At 51.3% G+C, this 23,921-nt stretch overlaps 8 protein-coding genes across 8 annotated transcripts; 4 read left to right on the plus strand and 4 right to left on the minus strand.

The window, feature by feature from the left end:
- Positions 1-514: 514 nt before the first annotated feature.
- On the minus strand, positions 515-3,716 carry FMAN_04956 (putative beta-glucosidase; the record flags this gene model as incomplete). Its single annotated transcript, XM_041828274.1, has 4 exons — positions 515-2,544; positions 2,597-2,985; positions 3,042-3,199; positions 3,612-3,716. The coding sequence occupies 4 exons, from the start codon at positions 3,714-3,716 to the stop codon at positions 515-517; spliced, it is 2,682 nt and encodes an 893-aa protein (XP_041679154.1).
- A 1,845-nt stretch (positions 3,717-5,561) lies between these two features.
- On the minus strand, positions 5,562-7,137 carry FMAN_04955 (putative c-14 sterol reductase ERG-3; the record flags this gene model as incomplete). Its single annotated transcript, XM_041828276.1, has 3 exons — positions 5,562-6,652; positions 6,705-7,009; positions 7,076-7,137. 3 exons carry the CDS (start codon positions 7,135-7,137, stop codon positions 5,562-5,564), a joined length of 1,458 nt encoding a protein of 485 aa, XP_041679155.1.
- Positions 7,138-8,212: 1,075 nt separating this feature from the next.
- Positions 8,213-9,492, plus strand: FMAN_04954 (uncharacterized protein; the record flags this gene model as incomplete). Its single annotated transcript, XM_041828277.1, has 3 exons — positions 8,213-8,568; positions 8,636-9,173; positions 9,340-9,492. The coding sequence occupies 3 exons, from the start codon at positions 8,213-8,215 to the stop codon at positions 9,490-9,492; spliced, it is 1,047 nt and encodes a 348-aa protein (XP_041679156.1).
- Positions 9,493-13,894: 4,402 nt separating this feature from the next.
- FMAN_04953 (uncharacterized protein) lies at positions 13,895-15,427 on the plus strand (the record flags this gene model as incomplete). The annotated part of the gene is made up of 6 exons (XM_041828278.1): positions 13,895-14,102; positions 14,162-14,230; positions 14,289-14,369; positions 14,424-14,537; positions 14,601-15,169; positions 15,227-15,427. 6 exons carry the CDS (start codon positions 13,895-13,897, stop codon positions 15,425-15,427), a joined length of 1,242 nt encoding a protein of 413 aa, XP_041679157.1.
- A 2,578-nt stretch (positions 15,428-18,005) lies between these two features.
- FMAN_04952 (uncharacterized protein) lies at positions 18,006-19,112 on the minus strand (the record flags this gene model as incomplete). Its single annotated transcript, XM_041828279.1, has 2 exons — positions 18,006-18,905; positions 18,984-19,112. 2 exons carry the CDS (start codon positions 19,110-19,112, stop codon positions 18,006-18,008), a joined length of 1,029 nt encoding a protein of 342 aa, XP_041679158.1.
- Positions 19,113-20,362: 1,250 nt separating this feature from the next.
- FMAN_04951 (uncharacterized protein) lies at positions 20,363-20,722 on the plus strand (the record flags this gene model as incomplete). Its single annotated transcript, XM_041828280.1, has 2 exons — positions 20,363-20,508; positions 20,566-20,722. 2 exons carry the CDS (start codon positions 20,363-20,365, stop codon positions 20,720-20,722), a joined length of 303 nt encoding a protein of 100 aa, XP_041679159.1.
- A 1,150-nt stretch (positions 20,723-21,872) lies between these two features.
- On the plus strand, positions 21,873-22,085 carry FMAN_04950 (uncharacterized protein; the record flags this gene model as incomplete). Its single annotated transcript, XM_041828281.1, has 1 exon — positions 21,873-22,085. One exon carries the CDS (start codon positions 21,873-21,875, stop codon positions 22,083-22,085), a length of 213 nt encoding a protein of 70 aa, XP_041679160.1.
- A 559-nt stretch (positions 22,086-22,644) lies between these two features.
- On the minus strand, positions 22,645-23,415 carry FMAN_04949 (uncharacterized protein; the record flags this gene model as incomplete). Its single annotated transcript, XM_041828282.1, has 2 exons — positions 22,645-23,033; positions 23,088-23,415. 2 exons carry the CDS (start codon positions 23,413-23,415, stop codon positions 22,645-22,647), a joined length of 717 nt encoding a protein of 238 aa, XP_041679161.1.
- Between the last annotated feature and the right edge of the window lie 506 nt (positions 23,416-23,921).

Consider the following 23,921-nt stretch of genomic DNA (forward strand, 5'->3'; position numbering starts at 1 on the left):
CAAGAATGCCCTTTCGTAGTAGCGAGACAATAGGCTCGAAGTGCTAAAGGCTCAAATAAATCGGATACGATGTCAAGAATAAGAAAGACATCTCTGAACCGATCACAATGGTGGGCATATTACGCCACTAAAAAGGTATGAAGTCATCGTAAGTGGTCCTCTTACACGTCGCAGAGCTGGGTGTATCTCCAGTCAAATGGGGTTTGCAAAGGCTTATCTATGTTTAATACGTATAAAACTATCGCTCGTTGTGAAATCCAATTGGCTTTTGGTTAGGAATTGAGTATGTACGTTTAACGTAGAGTGTTTGTGAGGTCAATCAAAGTACTATGCCAAAGGCTGTAGGTAGCCCGGCGAACCCAGACATCACGAAAAGCAGAGTCAGTTCAAAAGTGCGTGATTCTATTCATCAAGCTAAGCGAAAATAACTTCACCGGCCATTGACGTAACTGGCGCGCGGCTACTATGTCCTCCCAAGAAATTGCAGTCCAAAAAATACCCTTGTTTGGCTTTCTTACTCCAACTTGGCGCTGAGAGGCAGCTTGCGAGAGCTGCTTCCAACCCAGACTGTCTTGGGGTGGTCAGTGATGACCCAGTTCTGGGCATTTACGTCCCAGTTGCTCAGATCGCGACGAGTCAATTGAGCATTGAAGATGGCGCTTTGACCGGGGGCAATGTTCTCGATACGGTCGAAACCGCGGAGGACACGAACGGGCTCGTTCTCGCCACCGAGGCTGACGTACAGCTGGGGAATCTCGTCGGAGGTGGCGTTGCCTGTGTTGGTGATTGTGGCTGTGACGGTGTACAGGATGTCCCACAATTGAGGGTTACCACCTGGGGCACCAGAAGAGGGAAGACGAGGCTGGGCTGAGCCGTTGAGGGCGTTGGGAGGGAGGAACTCTTCGGCAGTCTTACCAAACTGGCCGCCGTCGTTGGATGCCTCGCTGGCGGATGAGGAAGTGTTCAGGAAGGGGTAGATGAACTTGTAGATGTATCGGACACCCTTGGGGAACACATAGTCGTTGAGGTTCTTGCTGAAGTTGCCAAAGGTTGGGGCGGGGATGGTTTGGCCAGCAGGAGGAGAGTAGGCGTTTTCGACATTCTTCTGGATGTTGAGGTCAGAGTACTCAAAGGTGGTCCAAGACAGACCGTGACCGAACTCGTAGAGAGGCGCAGCGGTGTTGTTGGGAGAGCTCTTTCCATCGGTGCTGGGAGATCGTCGGTCGAAGTGACGATAGTCAATGAAGACACCCTCAGAGAAGTCATCCTGAGGAGCGCCACGGCCGTTGTTCGCCTCATAAAGAACCTCGGTGCCGTAGCTCTCACGGGTGCGGCCCCAAGTGAAGGGAGATCGGCCAGGGCTTACCTTGCCGTAGAGGAGATCAGCGATGGCATTGCCAGACTCTTGGCCAGGAAGACCAGCCCAAACGATGGCGGTGATGTTGGGGTTCTTCTCGTAGTCGGCGAGAAGGACAGGGCCCACGGTGTGCAAAACTACAATGGTGTTGGGGCAGATGGACGAGACGTTCTTGATGAGCTCATCTCCCTGTTGCCAGAGGGTGAGGTTCTTGCGATCACCGAAGTTTCCGTCGACTTCAATGTAGCCCTCACCAGAGTCGGCGTTGGCGAAAACGATAGCGGTCACGTTGGGCTGGCTGACAAGAGCTTGTACTGAGGCCCATTCGTTGTTCGTCAAGATGCTCTCGTATCGAGTTCCATCTTGGGCAGCTCGGTTCTGGAGACCTTGATCGGGGGTGATCAAGTAAGGGAATTGAGAAGTTCCCGAGCCCCAAGCCATAGCCAGGGTACCATTATCGCAACCACGGTCGCCGCAACCATTGGGTCCAGCAGGGTTGGGACCAGCGTCCTCACCGATGACAGCGAGGAACTTGGGGTTGTTGAGGGGAAGCGAGCCAGTGTTCTTAAGAACGACACTTCCCTTGGCAGCGGCCTCACGGATGTGGCTCTTGTGGTCGTGCTGGACGTTGACTCCAAAGTTGACCTGCTCGCGGTTCTCTTGAGCAAATGTATGGACGAAGCCGAAGGTGTCGCGGGTCCAGGAGGAGAAGTTGATGTCGGGGAGGTCCTCTACCGTCTTTCCAACCTTGAAGAAGGCCGACATGATTCGCAGAGCCATGTCATCAACTCGCCAAGCGGGAACTGTTCCGTTGATGACAGCGAGAGTCAGGTTTCCACCCCAGAAGCTGTATCCGCTGTCGAACGCGGTGTCACCAGGCATGCTCATATCGAGACCAGCAACGGCAGAAGCGGCACCGGTGTGCTGGGCCGCCCAATCACTCATGACGAAGCCCTGGAAGCCCATCTCATCCTTGAGGATACCGTTGAGGAGCTTGGAGTTTTGGCAACCGTACGAGTTGTTGATCTGGTTGTAAGAGCACATGATGGAACCGACGCCAGCGCGGACGGCATCAGCAAAGGGCCAGGCATAGAGCTCGTGCATAGTCTTGTCGTCCAGGTTGGAGGAGAGAGACTCGGAGATGTTGTACTTGCGGGACTGGACCTCGCCACTCTGTCGGAAGTGCTCTACAAGGGGGTCAGTTCTCTGTAAACTTCCCAAACCGTCCAATTGGCTTACCTTGCTCGTTTGCGATGTAATGCTTAGCACAAGCAATGACACCTGCGTCTTGGATACCCTTGACGGCCTCAGCCATGGCGTGGCCAGCCATATAAGGGTCAACGGTAAAACCCTCCCAGTTTCGTCCACCAGCAGCAGTGCGACCAAGAGGTCCAGTAGCAGGACCAAGAGCGATATCGATACCCTTCTCCTTGAACTCAGTGCCCATCAAGAGACCTCTCTCGTACCAGAGAGACTTGCTCCAAGAAGCTCCAGCTGTGGTGCCAGCGGGAAAAGCGCTGTTGTAGTCGGACAGACGAATTCCAAGAGGACCATCCTGAAGACAGAGACCTCGCATACCAAGACGAGGAATTGATCCCACATTTCCTACACAACGTTCGCCTTGCCATCTGAGAAGTCGTCAGCTGAGGGGTCCAAGATGCACTGTTTGCAAGGAGCTAATTACCCAACACCAGTGGTCAAGTTGACCTTTTCAAGGAGAGTGAGCTGGGACACAAAGTTCTTTGCTTTGGCGTAAGCTTCCTCCCAGCCAATGGCATTAGGATCCATCCATGGTGAAGGATAGTGAGGAGGCGAGTATGCGAGTGTATCTCTCGTGACAACCTTTTGAGCGTCAGTTTTCCGATCAACAACCGCCACAGCAGCCGCCGTCACGCATAACGTCGTTAATATTGAAAGGCGCATTTTCTATAATTGCGCGTCTCGAATAGAAAAGTTTATTCGAACAAGGTTTGAGCGGTCAATTGCGCCCAGATTTGGTGGTCTAGAGGCAGAAGTAGACAGCCCACGCAAATGCACATTTGAGAAGCAACTTTATGTCGAGAAACTCAATGAGAGACTGTCTCGGGGTTTTTGTGTAGGCTAAGGGCGCTGACAATTGCGGAGGGAAGATCGTTAAAAAGGAAACAATGCTGCAAGGGAGGAAATGATCGAGATTTGGTGCGTAGCGTCCGAGCGAACAAGGGCGATATGGTAACAAGGCTGAGATTAGCTGAGGAAATGGTAAAAGACTGACCTTTACACCAGCCAAAGTGTCTGGAACCGCAGAAGCAAGAGCAACTGCGCTGTCAGTGCCAGCAGCACCTATAGATAGGGCTGCGGCAACCCAATTCAGCTTCATATTAATCGAGTCTTCCTATAATATATTATGTTATCTATAAATTTGGTGAGCCTTGGTTACTTGGGAGAGGGATCAATGTGGTCGATTTAACATTGAGGGAGAGGGTAGACCAACAGGCTAGTCCAATATATTGGAATGAAGGGGACCAAAGTTGAAGGGAGCAAGCCACAACGAAGAACTTTATCGACGAGTGTGAAGAGGGGAGAGAAGCCTCAGAAAAGAGGTGGTATTTAAGATTTATATATTCACAAGATTAAACATTGTCACCACGTGCAGCTACAGCGAAGAACACGCACGACAGCTGCAGTGCTTGTAGGTAACTTGAGGTAAGGGTAGTCTAAGTTCAGTACATACATGGGCACATCTAAACCCTGTCCTGTCCTAAATGCTACTCCACTAACTACTAAGGTAACTAACAAGCACTCACTCACTGCACATCCCTTCCCTTCCCTCACGGACGGGGGCCGCCTCTCCCGAAGCTTAGCAGAGATTAAAAATGCACTACGAAGAACGAGGTTCATCGTCATCAAATGCTGTGTCAATGTACCCCACAGCGTAATGCGTCGACCTTGGGACTGCAGCTGAGGAGGGTCGATCACGGCTGGTATTGGACAATTGCCTTGTTCTTGGGTCGTGGGGTAAAAAGGGCCGATGTTGGAGGTAGCTTTAGACCCAAAGGAAGCAGTTCAAGAACTCGTCTGACCATGGATGGACTTAGATGCGTGTTGTGTGAAGGGGAGAGAGAGGGCATGTAGTATTTGGACTGGAGTCTCTTGACGTCACATCGTCTCTACTGCCTCGGACCAGACCCGAATTGCATTGCATTGTTGTATTGTTCCTTTGTTTACCCATAAACAAGGGAACTGGGCAGATGGTTGCTGTAAGTTTGTGGCCTCTTGGATCATGAGAGTGTTGATCTCATCTGATAAATTCCCAACACCAACTGGACCTAACGTTGCACTACAGAATACACCTCGTCAGCTCAGAACCGTGATCGACATAGCTAAATTTACCAAGGTCACGCTCACTGCCAGATCCTGCAATTTAATAAAATTCAGTAAAACCCAAAATAACAAAAAGTCTAAACAGCCCCAATTACCCTCGCCCAATGCATGAGCCCTTGCACGAAATTACAAAGTTTCTTTTTTCTCGGGGAAATCCCTCTTCCCTTGGTCAATTGCCGAAACAACACCAGACTTTCCAACATATTTCCCCGTCATCATCACTAAATTCCCCACGATGCCCTTGCTCCCCCGCCCCCCTTGGAACCTTTTTCCTTTCTTCCCCGCATCCCAGAGAAAACTAACCCCGACCCCAGCGATCGTCTGCGTCCGAAGAACCACCGCGGAGTGTCGGGCCTAGAGCCCGTCTCCATTGATTCCAAGTCGTGATCATCTCTGTATTCTTGGCGAAATAGCAAGAGTCTTATTATTCTGTAGCTGTTCAGGAGGAAATGGGTGGCCTGGCTGGGCTTGTGAATTGGCGCTGTTCCTTGGATGTCGGGGATCAGGAAGATGTGATATGCTACGTTGTAAGTCAAAGGCACAGCAGCACAAGCTGGGGTGGTATGCAGATGCACGTTGTTTAAACGGTCAAATCATTATTAAGTAGCTTTCTGTGGTAGCTTACTGCCTTTCTAGGCAAGTCTGTCAGCTCCCTCTATGCGACTCCATCCTTTCAAGGATCATCATGATACCCCCTTAGCCCATGACATGAATCAATGCCATCATCGACTCCATAGAATACACTTTTTCCCTCTCCGGGCCGCCATACCGCCAACGTCTCTAAGCGTCGTGGTACTCGGTCTAATTATCTGAACTTAAGCTAAAAGACCCCATTCATAAATCAGTAGATACCAGGGATGATTCGGTATCGAACAATCTTGCGGTACTCCTCCCAGTCCTTGCCGTACTTGCGGTGGCACTTGTCGTCGTCACGTCTCTCGCGGTGAACGAGGAGGATAGCAAAGTACAGGATGTAGAAGTAGGTGATGAGCATGCCCCATCCCTTAGCTTCGCCCTGAATAACCTCTCGACCGTCTCGCATAACCCACGCGCCCTCGGCATGAGTTCCGGCGCTGAGAATCTGATACCCGGCAAGACCGGTAGGGAGACAATAAGGCCACGACTGGATCCAATCGCCCAGGTAGTTGATGTGACGGGCGATTCCCCACCAGCCTGTCGTGAGAAGCTTGCTGCCTTTCTGGGTCTGGATGTACTTGAGGTGAGAGATTCTGGGGTCGTCGGGGTTGGTTCGGAAGCGGTTCTTTTCGTTGTTGGCTGAGCGGAAGATGTAGAAGCCAAGGCCGATGAGACCCAGCATACCAGCTAGTCCGAGAGGACCGAGGGAGACGGGGTGAACGGAGAGATATCGGGTCTGCAGCGAGTAGACATATGGCACCCAAACAATATCGCCAAAGGCCAGCATCATACCGAAGCCGTCGGTGGTGATGTCCATGGTGGTCAAAATCGCAGGCTCATTCCACCAAGAGTCGAAGACATACAGGGCCTGAACAGCGGTGATGAGGATAGAGCTATCGGTCACGAAGCCATAGTTGCGATACTGCTGGGCGCACCAAGAGCAGTTCATGATAATCCAGCCCATCATTCCGGGTCGCAGCTCAAGGAACTCCTTGATGTCAACCTCACCGATGATAGGGATCGAAATACGGGGGTTGAGCTCACGACCGATGAACCAATCGTACAACATGTTTCCTGAGTGGCCTCCAGCAGCAAGCTCGCGGTTCTCCTTATCTCCGGGCTTGACGCTAAAGCTTCGAACGTAGACAAAGGTGGACACAAGGTAGGAGTAGATGATGTTGGCGGAAAGGATCTGAATGAAGTTCTCCGACATGAAGGTCCAGACCGGAAACTCGGCACCCTGAGCAGCGGTTCCAGCGGCAAGGACGGCCAGGGTGAAGGTGCTAGAGTACAGAGCTGCGAAATAAGTTAGAAACGTCTTCCTCTCATCATTTCGAGTTTCACGAACTGTTAAATCGGTACTTGAGTTTTCCTCCAGAGCGCAACTCAGTACCCTCGACTTCAACCGCGGGAAGGACACGGTAGAGGATCAGGGAGAGGACGTTGTATCCGATCACAGCGGCGGTTCCCTTCCAGCTGACCAGACCAGCGACGCCATTGCTGGGCCATCCGACTTCGTGTTTCAAGGCATCGAGCGATAGGGTCTTGGGGTGAAGCAGAGACGGCGCGGGGCATCCTGAGATGTCGTTGCAGACAAAGTTGAAGACGTATACGAGGATGGGGAGGAAGAACGAGATGACAAAGGCGCCGGGACTGAGGATTTGTTAGAGTTGTGATCTGAAGAGTGAGGTGAGGGTAAGGAGATGATTTGAAACTTACGGGCCGAAGAACTCGTAGCCGTGTTGCTCCTCTGAAGCCGGCTGTTTATCTTTGACAGCCATGTTCAGGTTTTGACGAACTCAGATCAGGGGCTTCAGTCTTTTTAAAGCACGGAAACCTGAGAGGATCTACTCAAATAACGAGGCCTCTTGATCTCATGGAACAAGATCAACTCTTTTGCAAAAGTCAAGGCGAGTCTATGGGAGTCGTGACGAAATTACACAGAATTAGCTTAATCTAATCAACGCGTAGTTAGTGTAAAGGTAGGTAGGTATTCTTTTTCGGGCCCCGCTGCTTCCCCTGTCGTATTCGCGTATTCGGGAATGGCACTTGTCTCAGGTCAATTGACGAATTAGAGCTTGGATACTCTGCAGGTAGTTTCACTAACACAACGGAAGTCGGCAATAGATTTGTTCGGCAATAAATATCTGACTGTAGCATTGAATTAAAGTTCTTATATTTCTTACTTGAGGTTGGTATACGTAACTCGTCATCTCTTCGATTTGTCCAGAGTTCAGACTGTCTTATTGAGTCCAAAGAAGCCGGCACATCTTCAGATCCAAGGCACAAAAGTCCATGATGCTGCCGGACAAATACTTGTCCCGATATTGGAGAATGTCCTCTCACAAAGGGGCCAATCACTAGCCACAGATGCCGCCACAGATCTCAAGCCCCAAGTGTCTTAATTCTCCGGTCAAGGGGTGTAGAGCAAGGCATGGAAGGCAAGGGCCGGTTTTACCATTTGTGGAAAAGACAGTTTGAGGTTTTGGGGATTGCAACAGGAGCCAGGCCCCAGTGACCACAACGCGTAATCAGGGATAATCACTACATCATCTCTATCTCCATCGCCGTATCGCCAAAACCCCTCGCGACTCGGCCTGAAACTATATTGTTTGTGTCTTCTCTGTGAAGTTGATCGTTCCGCTTACTCACCTCCACTGTCCCTTCATTGTCAACCCCTTTTTTGGTGACCATTGTTTTTGATGCTAGGCTCTATCGCAATCATATAGCTCCTCGACCAGACAGTAGATCTGTCCCGACGTCCACTCCATTCTAACCAATTCGTCTCGACTTCAATACTCCATCGATCCAACATCCTCATACGGTTTCGAAGCGATATCTATCGAGTCCATCACCATGCGCCTCCAAGCATTACCCCTCGCTTTATCGTTACTCGGTTCCGCGAGCGCTGAAGTCGCAGAGCAGCCAACAACCACGATCCAAGTCCCACAATGTACAGCGACTTCACATACCGGCATGGGTGGCTTCTTCGATCTACGGCCAGACATGGCTGTCGTGCCCGATGAGAACACAAAGAAGTACGCCGTGACGAAGGACTACTTCTCGAAGGGCTACGATTACGGCAAGAACTTCACATTAAACATCTGCGGTCCTGTCGTGGAGCCAGTCACAAACGTCGTTGGTGTCGAGCCGCCTTTATGGCAGAACGTGAGCGCTTATTACATGGTGGGAGGCGAGGTCTTCTCGATAGGGTTGGTTTGAACATGCACAACTTGGTGCATTGCGCCAGAAGGAATGCGCCAGCTAACACAGAGGCAGTTTCGAGTCAATGGACTTACAGAGCCGTGGTCGCAAGTTGGTACTTCAATACACCGGGGGTTCTCCCTGCGGCGCCGACGTCAACAAGACGGAGCCGATCTATGAACGATCCGCCCAGCGCGACTCGTACCTCGAGGATGAGAACGACTCGACGGCTTACACACCCGTTCCGGAACCCGAGGAGCCCGCTGAGGAAGAACCGAAGCCAAAGGACAAGCGAAGACGCAAGTCGACGACCATTTCGTTCCACTGCGACAGAGACCCAACCACGACCTCTGCCAGCGTCTCCTTTGTTGGCACAGACCCAGACGAGTGCGCCTATTTCTTTGAGGTCCGATCTTCTCACGCATGCGCCCACGCAGAGCCGCACAAGCCCGGTAGCGTCGGTCCCGGCAGCATCTTCGGACTCATCGTCGTGATCGCGGTGCTCGTGTACTTCCTAGGCGGCATCTTCTACAACCGAACGGTGACCCATGCGCGTGGCTGGCGACAACTCCCCAACTACAGTTTATGGGCGGGAATCTGGAGCTTCATCTGCGTGCGTCGTCCCCTCCCCGGCTCCAAGCCCGAGCGATACTCTCCCTGAGTTCATTTCTTGTTTCTCTCTTTTTTGTTTTCGCTTTTCGCTCCCGTTTCATCATTTGGTTTTATATATAAAAGAAATTGGGGGCTGACAGGTGAGGTTTTCTCTTTTGGTTTTATAGGAACTTTGTTTTTGCTGCTTCACGGCTTGTCTGAGACGACTTACCGTTCGGCGTGGCTACCAACAAGTACACTCGAGTCCGAGTCGCAGAGAGCAGGATAGAGATGCCGAGAATCGGCTGATTGACCAACTAGATGAGGAGTGGGAAGATTGAGTGTAGAGGAGGGGGATCATAGATGCGTGGTGTTTCTTTGTCACTGGGTGTTGTTGTCTTGGGGCCTGGATTGGGCTCGCATATCTAGAACGGACATCTTCGGAGTTTTAGGGGCACGATAATAGTCACGCGTTGTACTGGGCTTGAAATTGTTCGGTACTACAAAAAACATGTTAAAGTTGATCAAATTCCTCTTCCATGTCTGCATCTCTCTTATGTGATATATGAATATAATGTGATGTAGCTTGGTGAGTGCCATCAGTCTTCATTGTGCAAGTGTCTTGTCATAGCTGTTGAGCTACCCTGCACCATTACACAGACCTCTCGGCCGAGTCTTATCAATGCCTCAAGCCATCCACAGTGTCGGGTACCTTGGAAAAGACAGGTTCCCAATTAGGAGCATGTACTCCGTGCTCCTTTAAAGTATGGACTGTCAATGCGAGGTCTTGCAGTAGGCTAATGGTGTTCGCACGTTTGCTTCTCGAGCTGCGAACTAAAACTAAGCAGCCACACGCTGTAAAGCACCTATCATACCCCACCAAAGCAGCTCAGCTCAGCTTACCTTTAGGACACAGGTCCAAGCTAAAGACTTTTCTTTAGAGACGGTGTGAGCGGTACGGCCCATGCCTAGACGTTCCTAACCAAGGACACTCTATTCTCTTCACGTTTCCGGAGCCAAAGTTACGAGAAAACGCCACGCAGGAAATAGGGAGGCAGATCAAAGCCACATTCATGTAGCTGATGCCATTTTCGGGCAACGCGTGGGTTTGGACAAGCATGGCAGTCGCCCAATTGTCGTTGACGAGATAACTACATAAAAGAGATTTGAGGGGGGAACAAGATGGTTCGTGGGTTGGTTAGTTCAGGGGCCCACGTGTTGAGAGGACGTTTGTAGTGACTGCAGAGGAGAGACAGAATGAAGCCATCGCCAACGCCAATTCGCGGTTCATCAACACCACTACGACGTGGTTCGAATGAGCAAGATACCTACCTATCTACAGCTGCAACAGCAACAAATGGTCCCCGCTGAAAACGAGGCTGGCTAATGCAATGAAACATTGATCGGATCTCAGATCAACACGAGGAGATCTTCACAAGCCCCCCAAACGGGGAAACGAACCGGAAGCGCCGTTCGTTCCAATGGCCACGACATGGCATGGCATGACGCTCGCGCGCTTCATGCATAATACATATCGAATATGACCTGTTCTCGGAGATAAAAAAGTAAAATCTCAAATCTCATATTGTCCATCGACCCGGCCCCCGGGTGTCGGTTCGATCCTCATATGCACGCAAGATAAAACCGGGCTGAGAATGCAAGACAATCCAAGTCCAGCTAGAGAGACAAGAGCCACACTCCAAGAGAGGACTACCCCTGCAAGCCTTGTTTCCTCCCAACGGCTCTGGCACTTTTCTCACAACGGTCGTTGTCTCGGCCCCTGGAACCGAATGTCCGGGGGGGTAAAATAAGTACAAATCTGTTTTGATGGGATGCACAACATGTATTATATGCGATGCATCGCGGAATAATACACGCGTTCTTGATCAAGTGATTACATGAACAGTACCTCCCAGCAAAAGCCTGAGAAACAGGGTTCATGTAATTGACGAATTGTCTGTCTGCGGAAAGGATACCACCTCCGCAAAAAGAAACGTGAGTGACAGCATTTGCCGAGAACACTCCTTGCATAAGGACCCCCCTTCGCATTGTTTCCCCGAGAGAAGAAGAACCAGAGAAGAAGACGCCAGAAGCCAGAAGTTGCAAGAAAAAACCAGCTTTACTCCTTTCAGCCGAAGCGGCGTCAATGGGCGATAGCCTTCCCGTGACATTTTCACCAATGCATGTCTATCGTACCGTGTGTGGAGACGTAGAGGCCCTCGACTGCGTCATGTAAGGTATGTATGTATATATGTATGTGTGTATGTAGCTGGTTCGTGCAGCCTGGCGGCCTCGAGATAGCCGATGAGGCAAACTTAGCGGACCTTCGAACTCGGTCTTGGGATACGAATGGGCTTCGGTCGGGAGTATATTATATTGTTATGGCGAGAGAGTTCGTCATTGCCGTGGTGTTTATCTCCTGAAAAGGGAACTCGATCTTCTGCAAACAAGAATCTGTAACCCGTCAGCCCGTCAGCTCCTCCAATCTCGTCTCAGTCGAGTCTTCCCGAAGCCGACATTACCAGTTTGATGATCATCTCTGGCCTGATCGTCGTATTTCCCAAAATCGATATCTGCATCTGGTCTGATCGCTGCAGTTCCCGAAGATCAAACTCAAGCAAGTATGAAGTTGCATCTCATCACATGGCTTGAGCCACACACACACACGCATACCAATGACTACCAACACACCCTCCCTCTTCCCCCCACGACCGTTTTCTGTCTCACTTCGCTTTTGACACCCTCTACTACACCGCCCATCCTTGACGCCTCCCACGCGGGTTTCCACGCGGCTACATGACAAATGCCGTGAAACCACACAAGTCTGGATAGCTGGTATGCAGTTACGTCCTGACGAGGAAAGGCGGCCTTTGTAGTTTCGAAAGAAGAAACGTTTTTTCCTCTTCTATCTCAAACGATGAGATTTTTGAGGCGAAGAAGAAGAAATGAGAGGGAGGAGGAGGAGGAGGAGACAGCTGACGGGAGCGGAAAACGGGTTTCGAAGTGGGCGGTTCGTTCGTTCGTTCGTTTGCTTGGGCAAAACTTGACGGGAAAACAGGGGGTGTCCTCAACAAAGAAGTTAGCAGATGCATACTATGCTGTGAGTAGATTATGGTGAAGACGTCAATATGTGAGTACTTGCAAAGCGGAATATGATTCCCGGTGGTCTGGATGCTCAAGTGTTATGCTGGGTACCGAAGTCGCAGAGTGACTGACTTGTTTGATTTTCTCTGGCGAAATCGACCGGACAGGATGCCTGCAGGTACGCGTGCGGATAGTACAAAGCAGGATAAAGAGCTAATAAGGCCGTTGATGGTGGAATGATCCTTCTTTTGCGAAGTGTCTGCATTGGTGTTCTCATAGACGATATAGCTACTGCGTCTGCTTGGAGAGCCATCCAAATTCGGTTTGGGTGGAGAAGTTTGGTGTTGTCTGGTTCCTGGATTGCGGCGTGAGCACTAACCTATTCCATAAACCGCCAAAAGCGTTACATCGAGCCATGTCACTACAGATCTAGGTACCGGGGTTTCTTTGTCTTGGTGATCATTACCTCTGGTGTTTTTCGCTCTGTACCGCTTTATTAATGTACTACCACGGAGTTGAGCTGGCGGTATTCTGATATCTTGACATACACAGACCTCTCTCCCACGACGTGTTGTACATAATCACCGCTATTCCGGATAGCTGGCAAGTGTCACTACCTCCGTCTTCTGCAGTACTTGTGATTCGTCCTTTGTGCTGGTGACAAGTCGGTTTATGCAGTGCTAGATTACATCCATGTGTCAAGAGGCATCTCGCCGTACCATACTGTGATCTGGCTCTGCTCACAGCCTAGCAGTTGTACCTTGAACGAATATCCCAGTATCTCTACCTTAGCTACGGCCATTGGAGATCTCCGAGATGCATAGCCTTTACCAATATTTACACGATCCGCATGCAGCATGTTAAGCAACAGATCACATCTCACGTCACATCCAATACGCTTAAACCGCCACATCTCCTCTCTCCCCTCTCCCAATCTCTCCCCCCCTTGACATCACGACAACTACAAACACTGCAAAGTCCCGCTCCCACAAGCGGGTCGACATACCCGGGCTACCTACCCCTGTCCCCGCCTGCAGACGTCACTAGCTCCAAGATCCCACTAGGGCCCAGATCTCAGCTGCAGCTCAACCCACCCCTGCCAGCGATGTATGTATGTAGGTAGATATGCACAGGGCCGCTGGGCCTACAAGGTATCCAAGTCAGAGGGGGCAGTGAAGCTCCCCGTGTGGAGGCAAGTTCGCAGGTTTAGGTGCACGTACTCTTCCCTTTTGGGTCTTCTACATCCTCAATGTCATTAGGTCAGGGGGGGACTTTGTGATACTGTTCTTCCCTTGGGGCCGCTGAGCTTGTGCACTGCTCTGATTGTCTATATCAGAAGCTCATTTCCCTCCTTTGACCTTTGAATATCCATCAAGTCTGCTCCTGCAACCATAGCTCATTGTCTACTGTCCCCCTTCTCGCTTCTACTATTGTCCCTTGACCTCGTGCACTGCTGCATCTGCCTCTTCTGCTATTGTCCCTCCATTGTCGTCCATCTTCCCACTCCCTCATTGGTCCTGTCGTCATAGTTCGCACCTGTCTGGGGCCACTAACAACGCAGAGTGGCTCGTGACCCCACTGAGAGCTATTGCTTGTGACGAGTAGCAACAATACGTTACGTCTGAATTCCTATTGAGCACTTCCAGAGCTATAGGAACAATGGAAATGGTCAAATTCGAGGACGAGAGCTCTCTGGCTCGTCTATATAACGCCGAAACTTGGCCTGGCTTCTACTCTTCTTTCTTTCCTCCTCATCACTTCAGATCTCAGTCTCTGCCTCTGTGCCAACAACCATTTTTCTCTTCCGAGCCTTGTCTCTGCGCTTCGAGCTTCACCTCGAGTCAGACCAGTAGCCTAGGCTACTCAGGTATGCTTCCTACTCTCACACCACCTTGCCTTGGCACCGTATGTGCTGACTTGGACAAGATAACTTCACACACAACTTCCTCCCGAGTCCACCGCCATCAAGTCTCTCAAGCGATTATAGCTGCCCAGGTATGATTTCTCTTTTCCATGCTACAGGTCCTTGTAGTCCTCGTCTAACGTGAACAAGACTGCTTTTTACACCACCCACCCCCGAATCTGCCTCCGCCCATCCTCCCCTCCCCCAACATCTACCGCAGTCTTTACCAAGGTATGTTTGGTCTCCCATATCACTCCAACTTGGCCTTTTGCTGACTTTCCAAAGACCAGCTCGCTCCCATCAAGACGGAGCCTTTACCCTTTTTTACACACAACTACCTCTCGCGTCTCCCACCTCCAAGCCTCCCTTCAAACAACAGCTGCGCCTGCTGCGCCTCCGGTAAGTTCTTTTTACCTTATACTTTAACCTTTATCTTCAGTGCCCAAGGCTAACACTGTGCAGACTCTTCCACCAGCACACAGTTGCCATCTCCTCCCCTCTCCTCCGCCTCCTCCCACCACCAAGAGGCAATGTCTTGCTCTCCCGTCTCCGCCCCCGGAAAGTCTCCTGCTGCAGGAGTGGGAGTCTGGGTGGGTGCCAGCAGAAAGTCTCCTGCTGCATTGGGCGCGGTCCGAGAGTCTCCTGCTGCTGTAGTGGGAGTGTCGGTCGGTGCCAGAAAGTCTCCTGCTGCAGTGGGTGCGGCCCGAGAGTCTCCTGCTGCTGTATTGGGAGGCTCGGTGGGCGGCCCCAGCAGAGTCTTGCCGGATCAGACCCGGGCCCAGAAGATCCGCGCGGTGCTCGATGAGTACGAGATCACCTCCCCCGCCCTCATCCAGAGGCTCATGCCGCTGCCTGTCGGCCGAGAGGAGAAGCGAAGCTTCGTGCGGCTCCTCCGCCTCCATGGCGTCTCGTACGCCGACATCAAGACCCTCGGGGAGCTCAGCACCTCCCTCAGCACCCTCCGCGGCTGGGACCGCATGAAGAAGCCCCCCTCCGATCGCCCTCGCATCCCGCGCTGGAACGTTAATGACGTAAGTTGCCTACCTCTCTCTCTCTTGCCAACACTTTGAACTAACACGGCTAAACAGGTCGAGGTTATGAAACGGGCCGTGGACGCGGTGGTTGGGACGATGGGCTTGGGGTCCCCCGGCTTCTGGCGTTGTGTGGAGGAGGTGATGGCCAGGACCGGGGCCTCCCATCGCTTCTCTGCCCAGGCCATCGCGGCCAAATACGACAACAGAAGTCGGGGCGACATCGTCCGGCAGAAGGCCAACACCATGGCCCAGTAAATAGCTTTTTAGTTTCCTGGCGGCGGTTTAATGAAGAATAATGGTCCTACAAGGATGTAAGACCAGTTACCGACAACAAATGTCTTTAGTGATTTGCAATGCCTTATCTGATGTCTCGATGCGACTTGTTAGTACACAATGCCTTGAACTGTAATTCAACATCCTGGAGGACTGGACTGCATACCATTGATGAGTTTTGTTTACAGATCTTATCCAAACTGTAGTCAGATGACAAGTAGAACGATATTAGGTGCAAGCCTGACCCGGATGAAGCCTGCATAGAAGTATGGTGGTCACGAGAAACACGGGATAACAAAAAGCGGGTGGTGAGTCAAACACTGTTGGAGTATTGTATACGGATGAACCTTTGCCGCTCATTGCTTGGGTAGAGGCAGGATATACGGAGAGAGTGATCGACATCTATATAAAGGCATGTATGGGTGCTGGAAGCTATCGCGAGAGTGAAATGATTTGAACTTGATTGTTCTAGATTGCGAGTGAAGATGGGTTTGAAAACCCAAGTGAAGTGTTTCGATAGTTTGTGTTTGTTACTCTTTGTCCATCAAGTCCAAATAGTATCTTTACCCATAGCATCACTATCCCCGCTCTGCTCAGCCTCGTCCTCTTGTTCTTCATAATCGTCCTCATCCCTGACAGTCCGCCACCATCCTCGTTTCACTCTGTCCCTCCTATCGTTCTTCGTAATCGTCCTCATCCCTCACAACCTGTCGCTGTCCCCGTTTTACCCAGCTTCCCCCCTCTTGTTCTTCGTAATCGTCCTCATCCCGACAACCTGTCAACACCTCGACCTTCTCCAACTTAAGTTCTCTCTGCTGATTCAAGCTCTCGGCCACAAGTCCCAACTAGCAAGCTTGGACTTGATCAGGTAGTCTTGCTCTTCAAATCTCAGGCTCACTTCTGCAAAGGAAGCCATTTGGTCCTGAGATTCAGATGAATCCAGCATCGTTGACGGCGCCGTCCTGAGCACCATTCAAACTCCCATGCTCGGTGAGGTGATCTCAGCATGTAGCTTATGATCACCACACAGAGCTTAGTTGTTTAGATGATGCCCAGGATCGCGCCCTCAACGATGCTGGATTCATCTGAATCTCAGGACCAAATGAGACTCCTTCAGACGAAGCCTCATCATCCCCTTGCGTTCAGGTGTTAGTCAACTGATTCAATGAGGAACAGAAAATACTTAAATCACTGCCAGTTCAGAAGGCACCAAACAGGTCCTCTTGGAGGTCCAAGCTGTACTTCAGCGCGATTGCAGCATGCTTGAAGGGCTTGGACATGCCAGCATCCTTGATCGCAGCGTACTCCCGCTGCTTCTTGACGCGAAGGCCGTTGGCTAGGCCTGAAACCTGAGCAACGGGAGGTAACCTCTCGCCGCGGACACCGGAATGGTAGAAGCGGCGTGCTGCGGCTGGTGACCGCACGTCGAGGGATGGGAGCACCATACGCAAAGTTCGACGAAGGGGTCGCCGCCATGAAAGGGCTCTGTCCTTGGCGTTTTTTCTTTTTTGATTGGGTTGACAGAGCCCCTTCGATAAGGCCGGTGTTTTCGTTTGGGCGGCTTCCCCTCCTTGCTCCCCGAAATCACCTCCATTTCCACCAACTCATCAACCCCCCACACTTTTGCAAGAGCCATGGGGGAGCCACTCAGATGGAAGGGTTCCGTCCAGGACCCGTTCATAGTTGGTAGAGCCATGGTTGTTTGTGGTAGTGGACAGAGACCCTTCCATAGTGTCACTATCGTTTTCCTCTGTGGCTCCCCCCTCCTACTCTTCATAATCCCCTCCACCATTGACCAATACCTGATCTTGCAGACTTCCACCGCGTGCTGTTTTCACCAGCTCCCCAAGGAGACTGCCTCTGGGATTGGTCGTCCCCAGAAGAGATTTGCTGGGGAGCTGGTAGGGTAGGCTGGTTTGTCTTGGTCGAATTCGATGTCGGCTCCCGCCCACCAAGTTCTGTGTGGTGATTATAAGCTCTCAGCCACAGGTGTCAACTGCAAATGACGCATCTAGGTCACAACCCAGATTTGCTGGGGAGCAGACATCCCAGAAAGCTGGTTCATGAAAGCATTGCCCTCGGGGTTGGCAAGGAAGTCATGCAGTTCCGCAAGGCGAATACCAAGCTCCTCGGCAGCCTTCTACCGCGTGCCCCTCTGTGCAGCTTTGCAGGCTCCAGACCCCGCCAGTCCTCGATCTTCTTCTTCGCAGGTCAAGACCCGACCGAGCTTCGATCTTCTTCTTAGCAGGCGATTCTTCCACGGCGCTCGAAGCAATACCGGAGCCTGTGGGGCCTCCGATGGGTTCTATGTTACTTCCGGTGCGTCGGTTCTCGCGTTCTCCGCCGTATCGGCCACTGTCACGATGACGCGGAGACGCAGTCAGGGCTTGCCTGGACCGCCAGCAGATGGGCTCTGTGGATGACTGGCCTAAGCGGAAAGGCTCGTCTTTTTCGGAGCATCTTTTGAGAAGTGTCATTTTCAGTTGAGATAGCTGACAGCCGATGCTTACAGCACACGCCTTAACCCGTGAGGATGTGGAGGCTGCGGGCTTGCCGAAAACTACAAGCGAAGTTCTCCACCATTATCAAATGTGGTTGGTACACCGATGTCTCGAAGAACGTTGCGTAGCGTCTCGGGATCCTTCTTGAGAGTTTCCCACTCCAACTCGTTCTTGACCAGTGCTGTACCGGCAAGAAGGGTGCCATTGAGAGCGACGGTACCAAGTATATCACCGTCCTGGCTTTGGAGCTTAACGCCCTCTGCCAGGCGGGGGCAGACAACAATTGTATCTTTAGTCATGGCCATGTTGTAACTGATTCTTGTGGGACCCTCAGCGGGTGCTTCTTCAGTGTGGAGGGGATCTTTGGTGTAAACAGCAACAGCCCGGCAGGCTTTCCGGTAGAGTCGGAGATAGGTGGAGTGCAACTCCGCACCAGACATGTCAAGCTTGATGTCTTCGGCAAAGGCAGCAAAGGGAGCGATCTTGGTTTTGAGCTCATCGGCGAGAACAGACCAAGGAGTGTCAGTCTCGAAGCCATCTTTCATTCTGGCAATGGGTAGGAGTTGGATGTGACGATGAGGTTGGCTGGCACCGGAGTGGTCACCGCAGTTGAAAAAGGCAAAGAGGCCATCACCGCCGCCGAGTGTGCCATCGCGGTGGCCTTGTTCGGCTTGGGTTCTTCTAGCAGCTTCATATGCCTCAATGCAGGCGAGTGTGGCCTCGAGGTCAGACTCTTCGAGGACATGAGTTTGGGGCTTGAACTCTGTCGTGGCAAGAATGAAGTGCTCAGGAACAACAGCAAACTTGTTCAGCACAAGATAGTGGGAGGGCCCAAGATCTGTGACCTTGAGAGCGGGAAGTGGGTGCTCAAAAGGGTCAAAGGGCTTTTGAGGTTTGGTGAGGTCCTTTGGCGGCGGCTTTGGTTTGTTTGCCAAGGAAGGCGAGAAGCGAAGTTGGAACTGGTTTTCGTGTCAGTAGCGGTTCTATAGGATTGTGGTGCTCATTCATCCAGTAAACAAAGATAGGATGATACGTACAGGAATGGAATCAACATTGAGAATGGCGACTTGAGTGGGGAAATAATGCAAATCACCCTCTGAGCGAGCTCTTGTGAAAGTGGATTTGACAAGCTCAGGGAGGTTTGAGGGGGCTTTGATACGAGGCATGGCTGTAGATGTAGTGAAGTTGGAGAAGATGTGTGAGGCGAGGTGAAGTGAAGTGAGGAGGCGGAGATAAAAATGATGAGTGAGTGAAATGGATGGAAGGGAAGCTCCCAAAACTTGGAACTCGAGCTACCCATGTCTTGGTGAGATCCGTGGGGTGAGCTCGGCAAGTTAGGGCTCGCTCCGGTTGGCCCAAGAGTGTGTGCCTGGCCCCTCTCCCCCTGTCGTGGTCCCATAATTCTGTGTGAGCTCCCTGTAGCGTCCCGTCATCCTCCTTTGACATCACCCCCAACGCCGAAAGTCACTTTCAGCATGGCTTCTTTTTTTCATGCACATTCGTGAATAGATGCACTTTTTCGTTTGAATTTCGTTCCTCGCATCGCAATCTTCATATCTTCAAAATTGCATCAGAAAAGACAGAGTTCCCCACTCTCTCTGGCCGGATGAGACACTCCTGATTTCCCCTAGCAACGCGTTGCCTATGAGCAAGTTACTGCCTAGCCCTCTTCTATCATCTTCCCACACCTTCCTTCCAATTTGCAGCTCCCACACAACTGAGAAGTGCGAGCACAGAAGATAAAATCCCCTCTCCCCCCTCATCTCCCCTCCTCTTCCTTCCTCACTTCCTCCACCTCTCGCTTCTCCCCCTCCATGCGTTGGGCAATCCCTTTACCAGACACAATGAAGTAACAGAGCCAAACGCCTTTTGATATATTCTCTTTGCCTTCATAACCGAATCTCATCATTCTCATGCCTTGAAGCACGCTGCCTTCCACATCTACCTCTTCCCTTCGTCTGCTGCGTATATCAAGCGCCCAAGCAGAAAGCTACCATGCACAAAACACCATCTTCTCCCACGAGAGACGCGTTACATATCACCTCTACCAACCCGTCACATATAGCGGCCAAACGAGCCCTTCACGTAAGTACAAATCTCATATCCGTCTTTGAGTCTCAAGCCTGTGACTAGTTGGCGCCCAACTCGACATCGCTACGCGTCTTTTTCTTCCAAGCTAACAAGCATCACAGAAGCAAACAAATTCTTGCAAGGAAATTTCCTCTGCACTAGAGGCACAGATACCTCCACTCACGTCACGGGCACAAGACTCGCATTGACCAAAGAAACTTCTCTTCATTTCATCTTCCTCGCCCCCGTCACAGGCTCCCCTCCCACATGCTTTGCCTCAAAAGTTGGTAGCACATTGCCCAACTTGGCGACTTTTATTACCCAGTTCCCCCAAACAACAAGCATGATGAGAAGCACTTGGCTCCATCAACAACGAATTCTCGCAAGAGTGTCAGAAGTCACCTCCTTCTTATCAGAGCCGAGCTTGCGGCCTTCACCTTTCTACAAACAAACAGATTACCTTGGCTCAAGTTGCTCCCATCACTTCAGTCGGTAAGTTCTCGACCAGCAAAGCACATTGCATCATGTCATAATACTCCCTTACCCCAGGCTGGCGGCTAACTTCGGTGGACCCCAACTTATCATACAACACTTGTCATTTTACACGCGAAACAAAGAGGTAACTACATCCCACTGTACTTTAACTATCACACAAAAGCTGACAAATAGGTGTCCTAGGCGCAGAACCACCCCGATTATAACATAACAGTGGTGACCTTCCCACACTCTCTCCCCACGTCATACGACGGTGGGTGACACTCAGACCCGGACCTGGGACTGTACCCTCCTTGCGCTGCCATCATTCGATGCATGCAGGAGGTGAACCTCAACCCCCCCGCGCTTTGCTTGCGTCGGGTGATACCCTCCTTTAGTCTGGCCAGGTCGTGCAGACTTGGTGAGACTAAAGGAGGAGAATCGCGTGAACCGCCTCCGATACCACGAACTCCGAGTAAGTTACCCCCATTCCAAGACAAGCTCGTCATCTTATATTAATCCTGTTATCTTGTAGGAGGACATAATTGACGCGACCACCAGTCTTCACCCCTACTTTTAGTTCTTGTGGGCTGAGATCAATTTCGGTCTCACCTGTTGGTTCGCAGAGCAGGGGTGGAGGTTTGTGTGGTCGCAGAAGCTCCATCGTGACTAAGCCCACAGTAAAGGTGGCACTTCGCCCCTGTTTGTCTGTGGCTCAGCCTTGCCCTCATCTGCTGATGGCCCCCTCAAGGCAGCCTTGGTGAGCCTTGTCCAAGAAGATGACATAAGTGCTATTCCCTTGGGCCTGCCCTCGAGGCGCCTTGGTGAGCCTTGTCCAAGAAGGTGACATAAGTGCTATACCCTTGGGCCTCACCTCGAGGCACCTTGGTGAGCCTTGTCCAAGAAGATGGCATCAGTGCTGTACTCTTCAAAAGAGAGCAGAGTGTCGGAGAGGGAGCCGACGAAAACTGCAAGTCAGCGGAACGAGCCAAGTCTTTCAGAGTGGTGGAAAGGTATGAGGAGCTGGAATCAGCCCATCCCCCGACAAGCGGTTACAAGCCACACTCCTCTAGCTCCGGACAAACCGATTTCAGGGTGAGAGACTGGGGCCTTTATTGGTCGCAACAGCCGCATGTAGCCAGATGTTGGGGAGCCTATCCACATCATCATGGACAGGGCAACGTCCATGACTATGGACACCTTCGTGGAATTTGTTACCATGGACCGGACTGCGTAAACACAGGCATCCCCAGTACGCTGTCACGCCGGAGCGTGCAGTTTCGCGGAGGTCGACGACCCAGTACCCCTACTTTCTGTTTACACCTTCCCCAATCTTCTACATCTGCTCCTTTTACTCTTCATTACCATTCATCGCCATAACAATGTCGCCCCCAACCTTTGACAGCGATGCGAAGCGATGCGCTAAGACCATGCTGTCTGATGAGGAAGAGCCAGCCCATATAATCATGGATGGGGCTACGTCCAAGACCATGGACATTTTTGGGGAGCTTCGCAGCAGAATGATCCTGTCAACCTCACCTCCAGCAGGGCGCGCGATGCAAGCATCAGCTGTCAGGTCTATCAACTCAAAATAACACTCTCACCAATGCCCACCATGGACTTTCAGGGAATTCCGGATCATAGTATCTTGCTCGTGGTGGTATGGTAAGGGGAAACATTATTACTCTCACGCAAGTAGCTGAACTCAATCAATCATATACATCTCTGATCACCATGTTTGACCGAGTAAAGTGTTAATAGTTTGATGGCAAGCCTCACCTTGCAGTGGAGGGTCGCGTCTGCGAAGATGGCCTAGCACAGCATCAAGATAAAGGAGCTCCCCGCACTTCAAGCTAGCTCATCACTTGGAAGCCTTCCAAGTCACGGCCAACCAAGTTTCTCTGTGGGGGACCCCCCTTCAATATCACCAGCATTAACACCTGATGTTCGTCATCTGCAAGCCGTCGATCCAAACACTGATTTTCATCATCACGAATTTAATAGCGTAGCAAATACAAGAAGAACTTCCGAATAATCAAGAATTAAACGCCATGCCATCCATCGTACATATCAAGCATACGCCCTTGTTCGCAATCACTGATCCCGGCTGCTTGAAACCATGCCTTCAGCCTTTGAATCCGACAAAGCTGTCTTCTAAACCGTCTTCTTGTCCTCCTCTACAGGTCTGAGCATGGCAGGCATGGACCACTTGCCTTCATAAAAGCTCACAATGCCTACCTCTCGGAATCCCATTTTTTCGTAGAGTGGTCGTCCTGATACACTGGACTCGAGTGTTGCCGGGACTCCCTCCTCCTCGCAGCGGTCAAGGCCCCACTGGACAAGACGCTTTCCAATGCCGGTTCTCTGGCATTTGGGCGAGGTGGCTAGGAGGCCGAGACGCCAGCGCTCATCGGGATAGAACTTGTAGGCTTGCTCTGCGGCTGCTCCTGCTGCGATGCAGGCATCTAGTGCGATACCAGGACCTGCTTGTCGAAGGGAGAAGCTATAGAACATGGTCCACGCAGCTTCAATCCTGGCAATGCCTGTTTATAGGAGTAAGTTATGCTGCCATTCTGAGATTTTCAATGCCAACTCACGCTTGTTCCAGTTATCTCCCTGCCAGCTTCGAGCGAGATCACTGTTTCCACAACGACACCAAACTGCACAGGCAACAAACTCGCCCACTTCCCCGTTCTCTCTATGAAGACGAGCAGCGAGAAGCACAGAGCCTTTCCTACCGTACTCCTCGACGAGGGTCATACGCCACATGCTTCGAGCTGCTTCGGGATGTTCATGACGACCAGGGACCATGGCGCAGAACAGGTCGTCTTCCATGAAGGCATCGCAAATAAAGTCGACGAGCTCTTCCAGTTGCTCACGAGAGCTTATTCGAACGATTTTGAGAGCGGGTTTGTTAGGTTCCATTGTTGAAGATGTTCAATGCCGGACAGTGATGTGTGGAGGTGTTTGGCACTCAAGACAGCAATTGTTGGCTATTGATATAGTTTTAGGGAATATGAAATTAATGACATGCTTTTTAATCTCATTGCTTGTAGCGTAAAGAGGAATTTTGATGAGTTGTAGTCGTGTCAGTAAAAGTGATGAATGCGTGGTTGATGCCTTGTTGCCTTCGTATTCCAAATCTTGGCGCTTTCCGCGGCTTCCACGGATGCGACACCCCTGTCTCTGTCTCGCTGAGGCTCTGCCCCGTCATAGGCTTGGGTTGGCCTATCCTCCACTTACTGATTGCCCAACACCTCATTTCTTCTTTTTTCAATCACCAAACAGAAGCAAACATCAGACTTATTGATCAATCATGCGGCCAAATTGCAATGGATGCTACCTGGCAACGCTCACACCGACGTGTGAGATTACTGACTCCGCGCAGCGTCAAGCTTTGATATTCTGGGAAATCCTAACAGTTACCACGA

The sequence above is a fragment of the Fusarium mangiferae genome, assembly GCF_900044065.1.
Source record: "Fusarium mangiferae strain MRC7560 genome assembly, contig: FMAN_scaffold003, whole genome shotgun sequence".
Taxonomy (NCBI): Eukaryota; Fungi; Ascomycota; class Sordariomycetes; order Hypocreales; family Nectriaceae; genus Fusarium; species Fusarium mangiferae.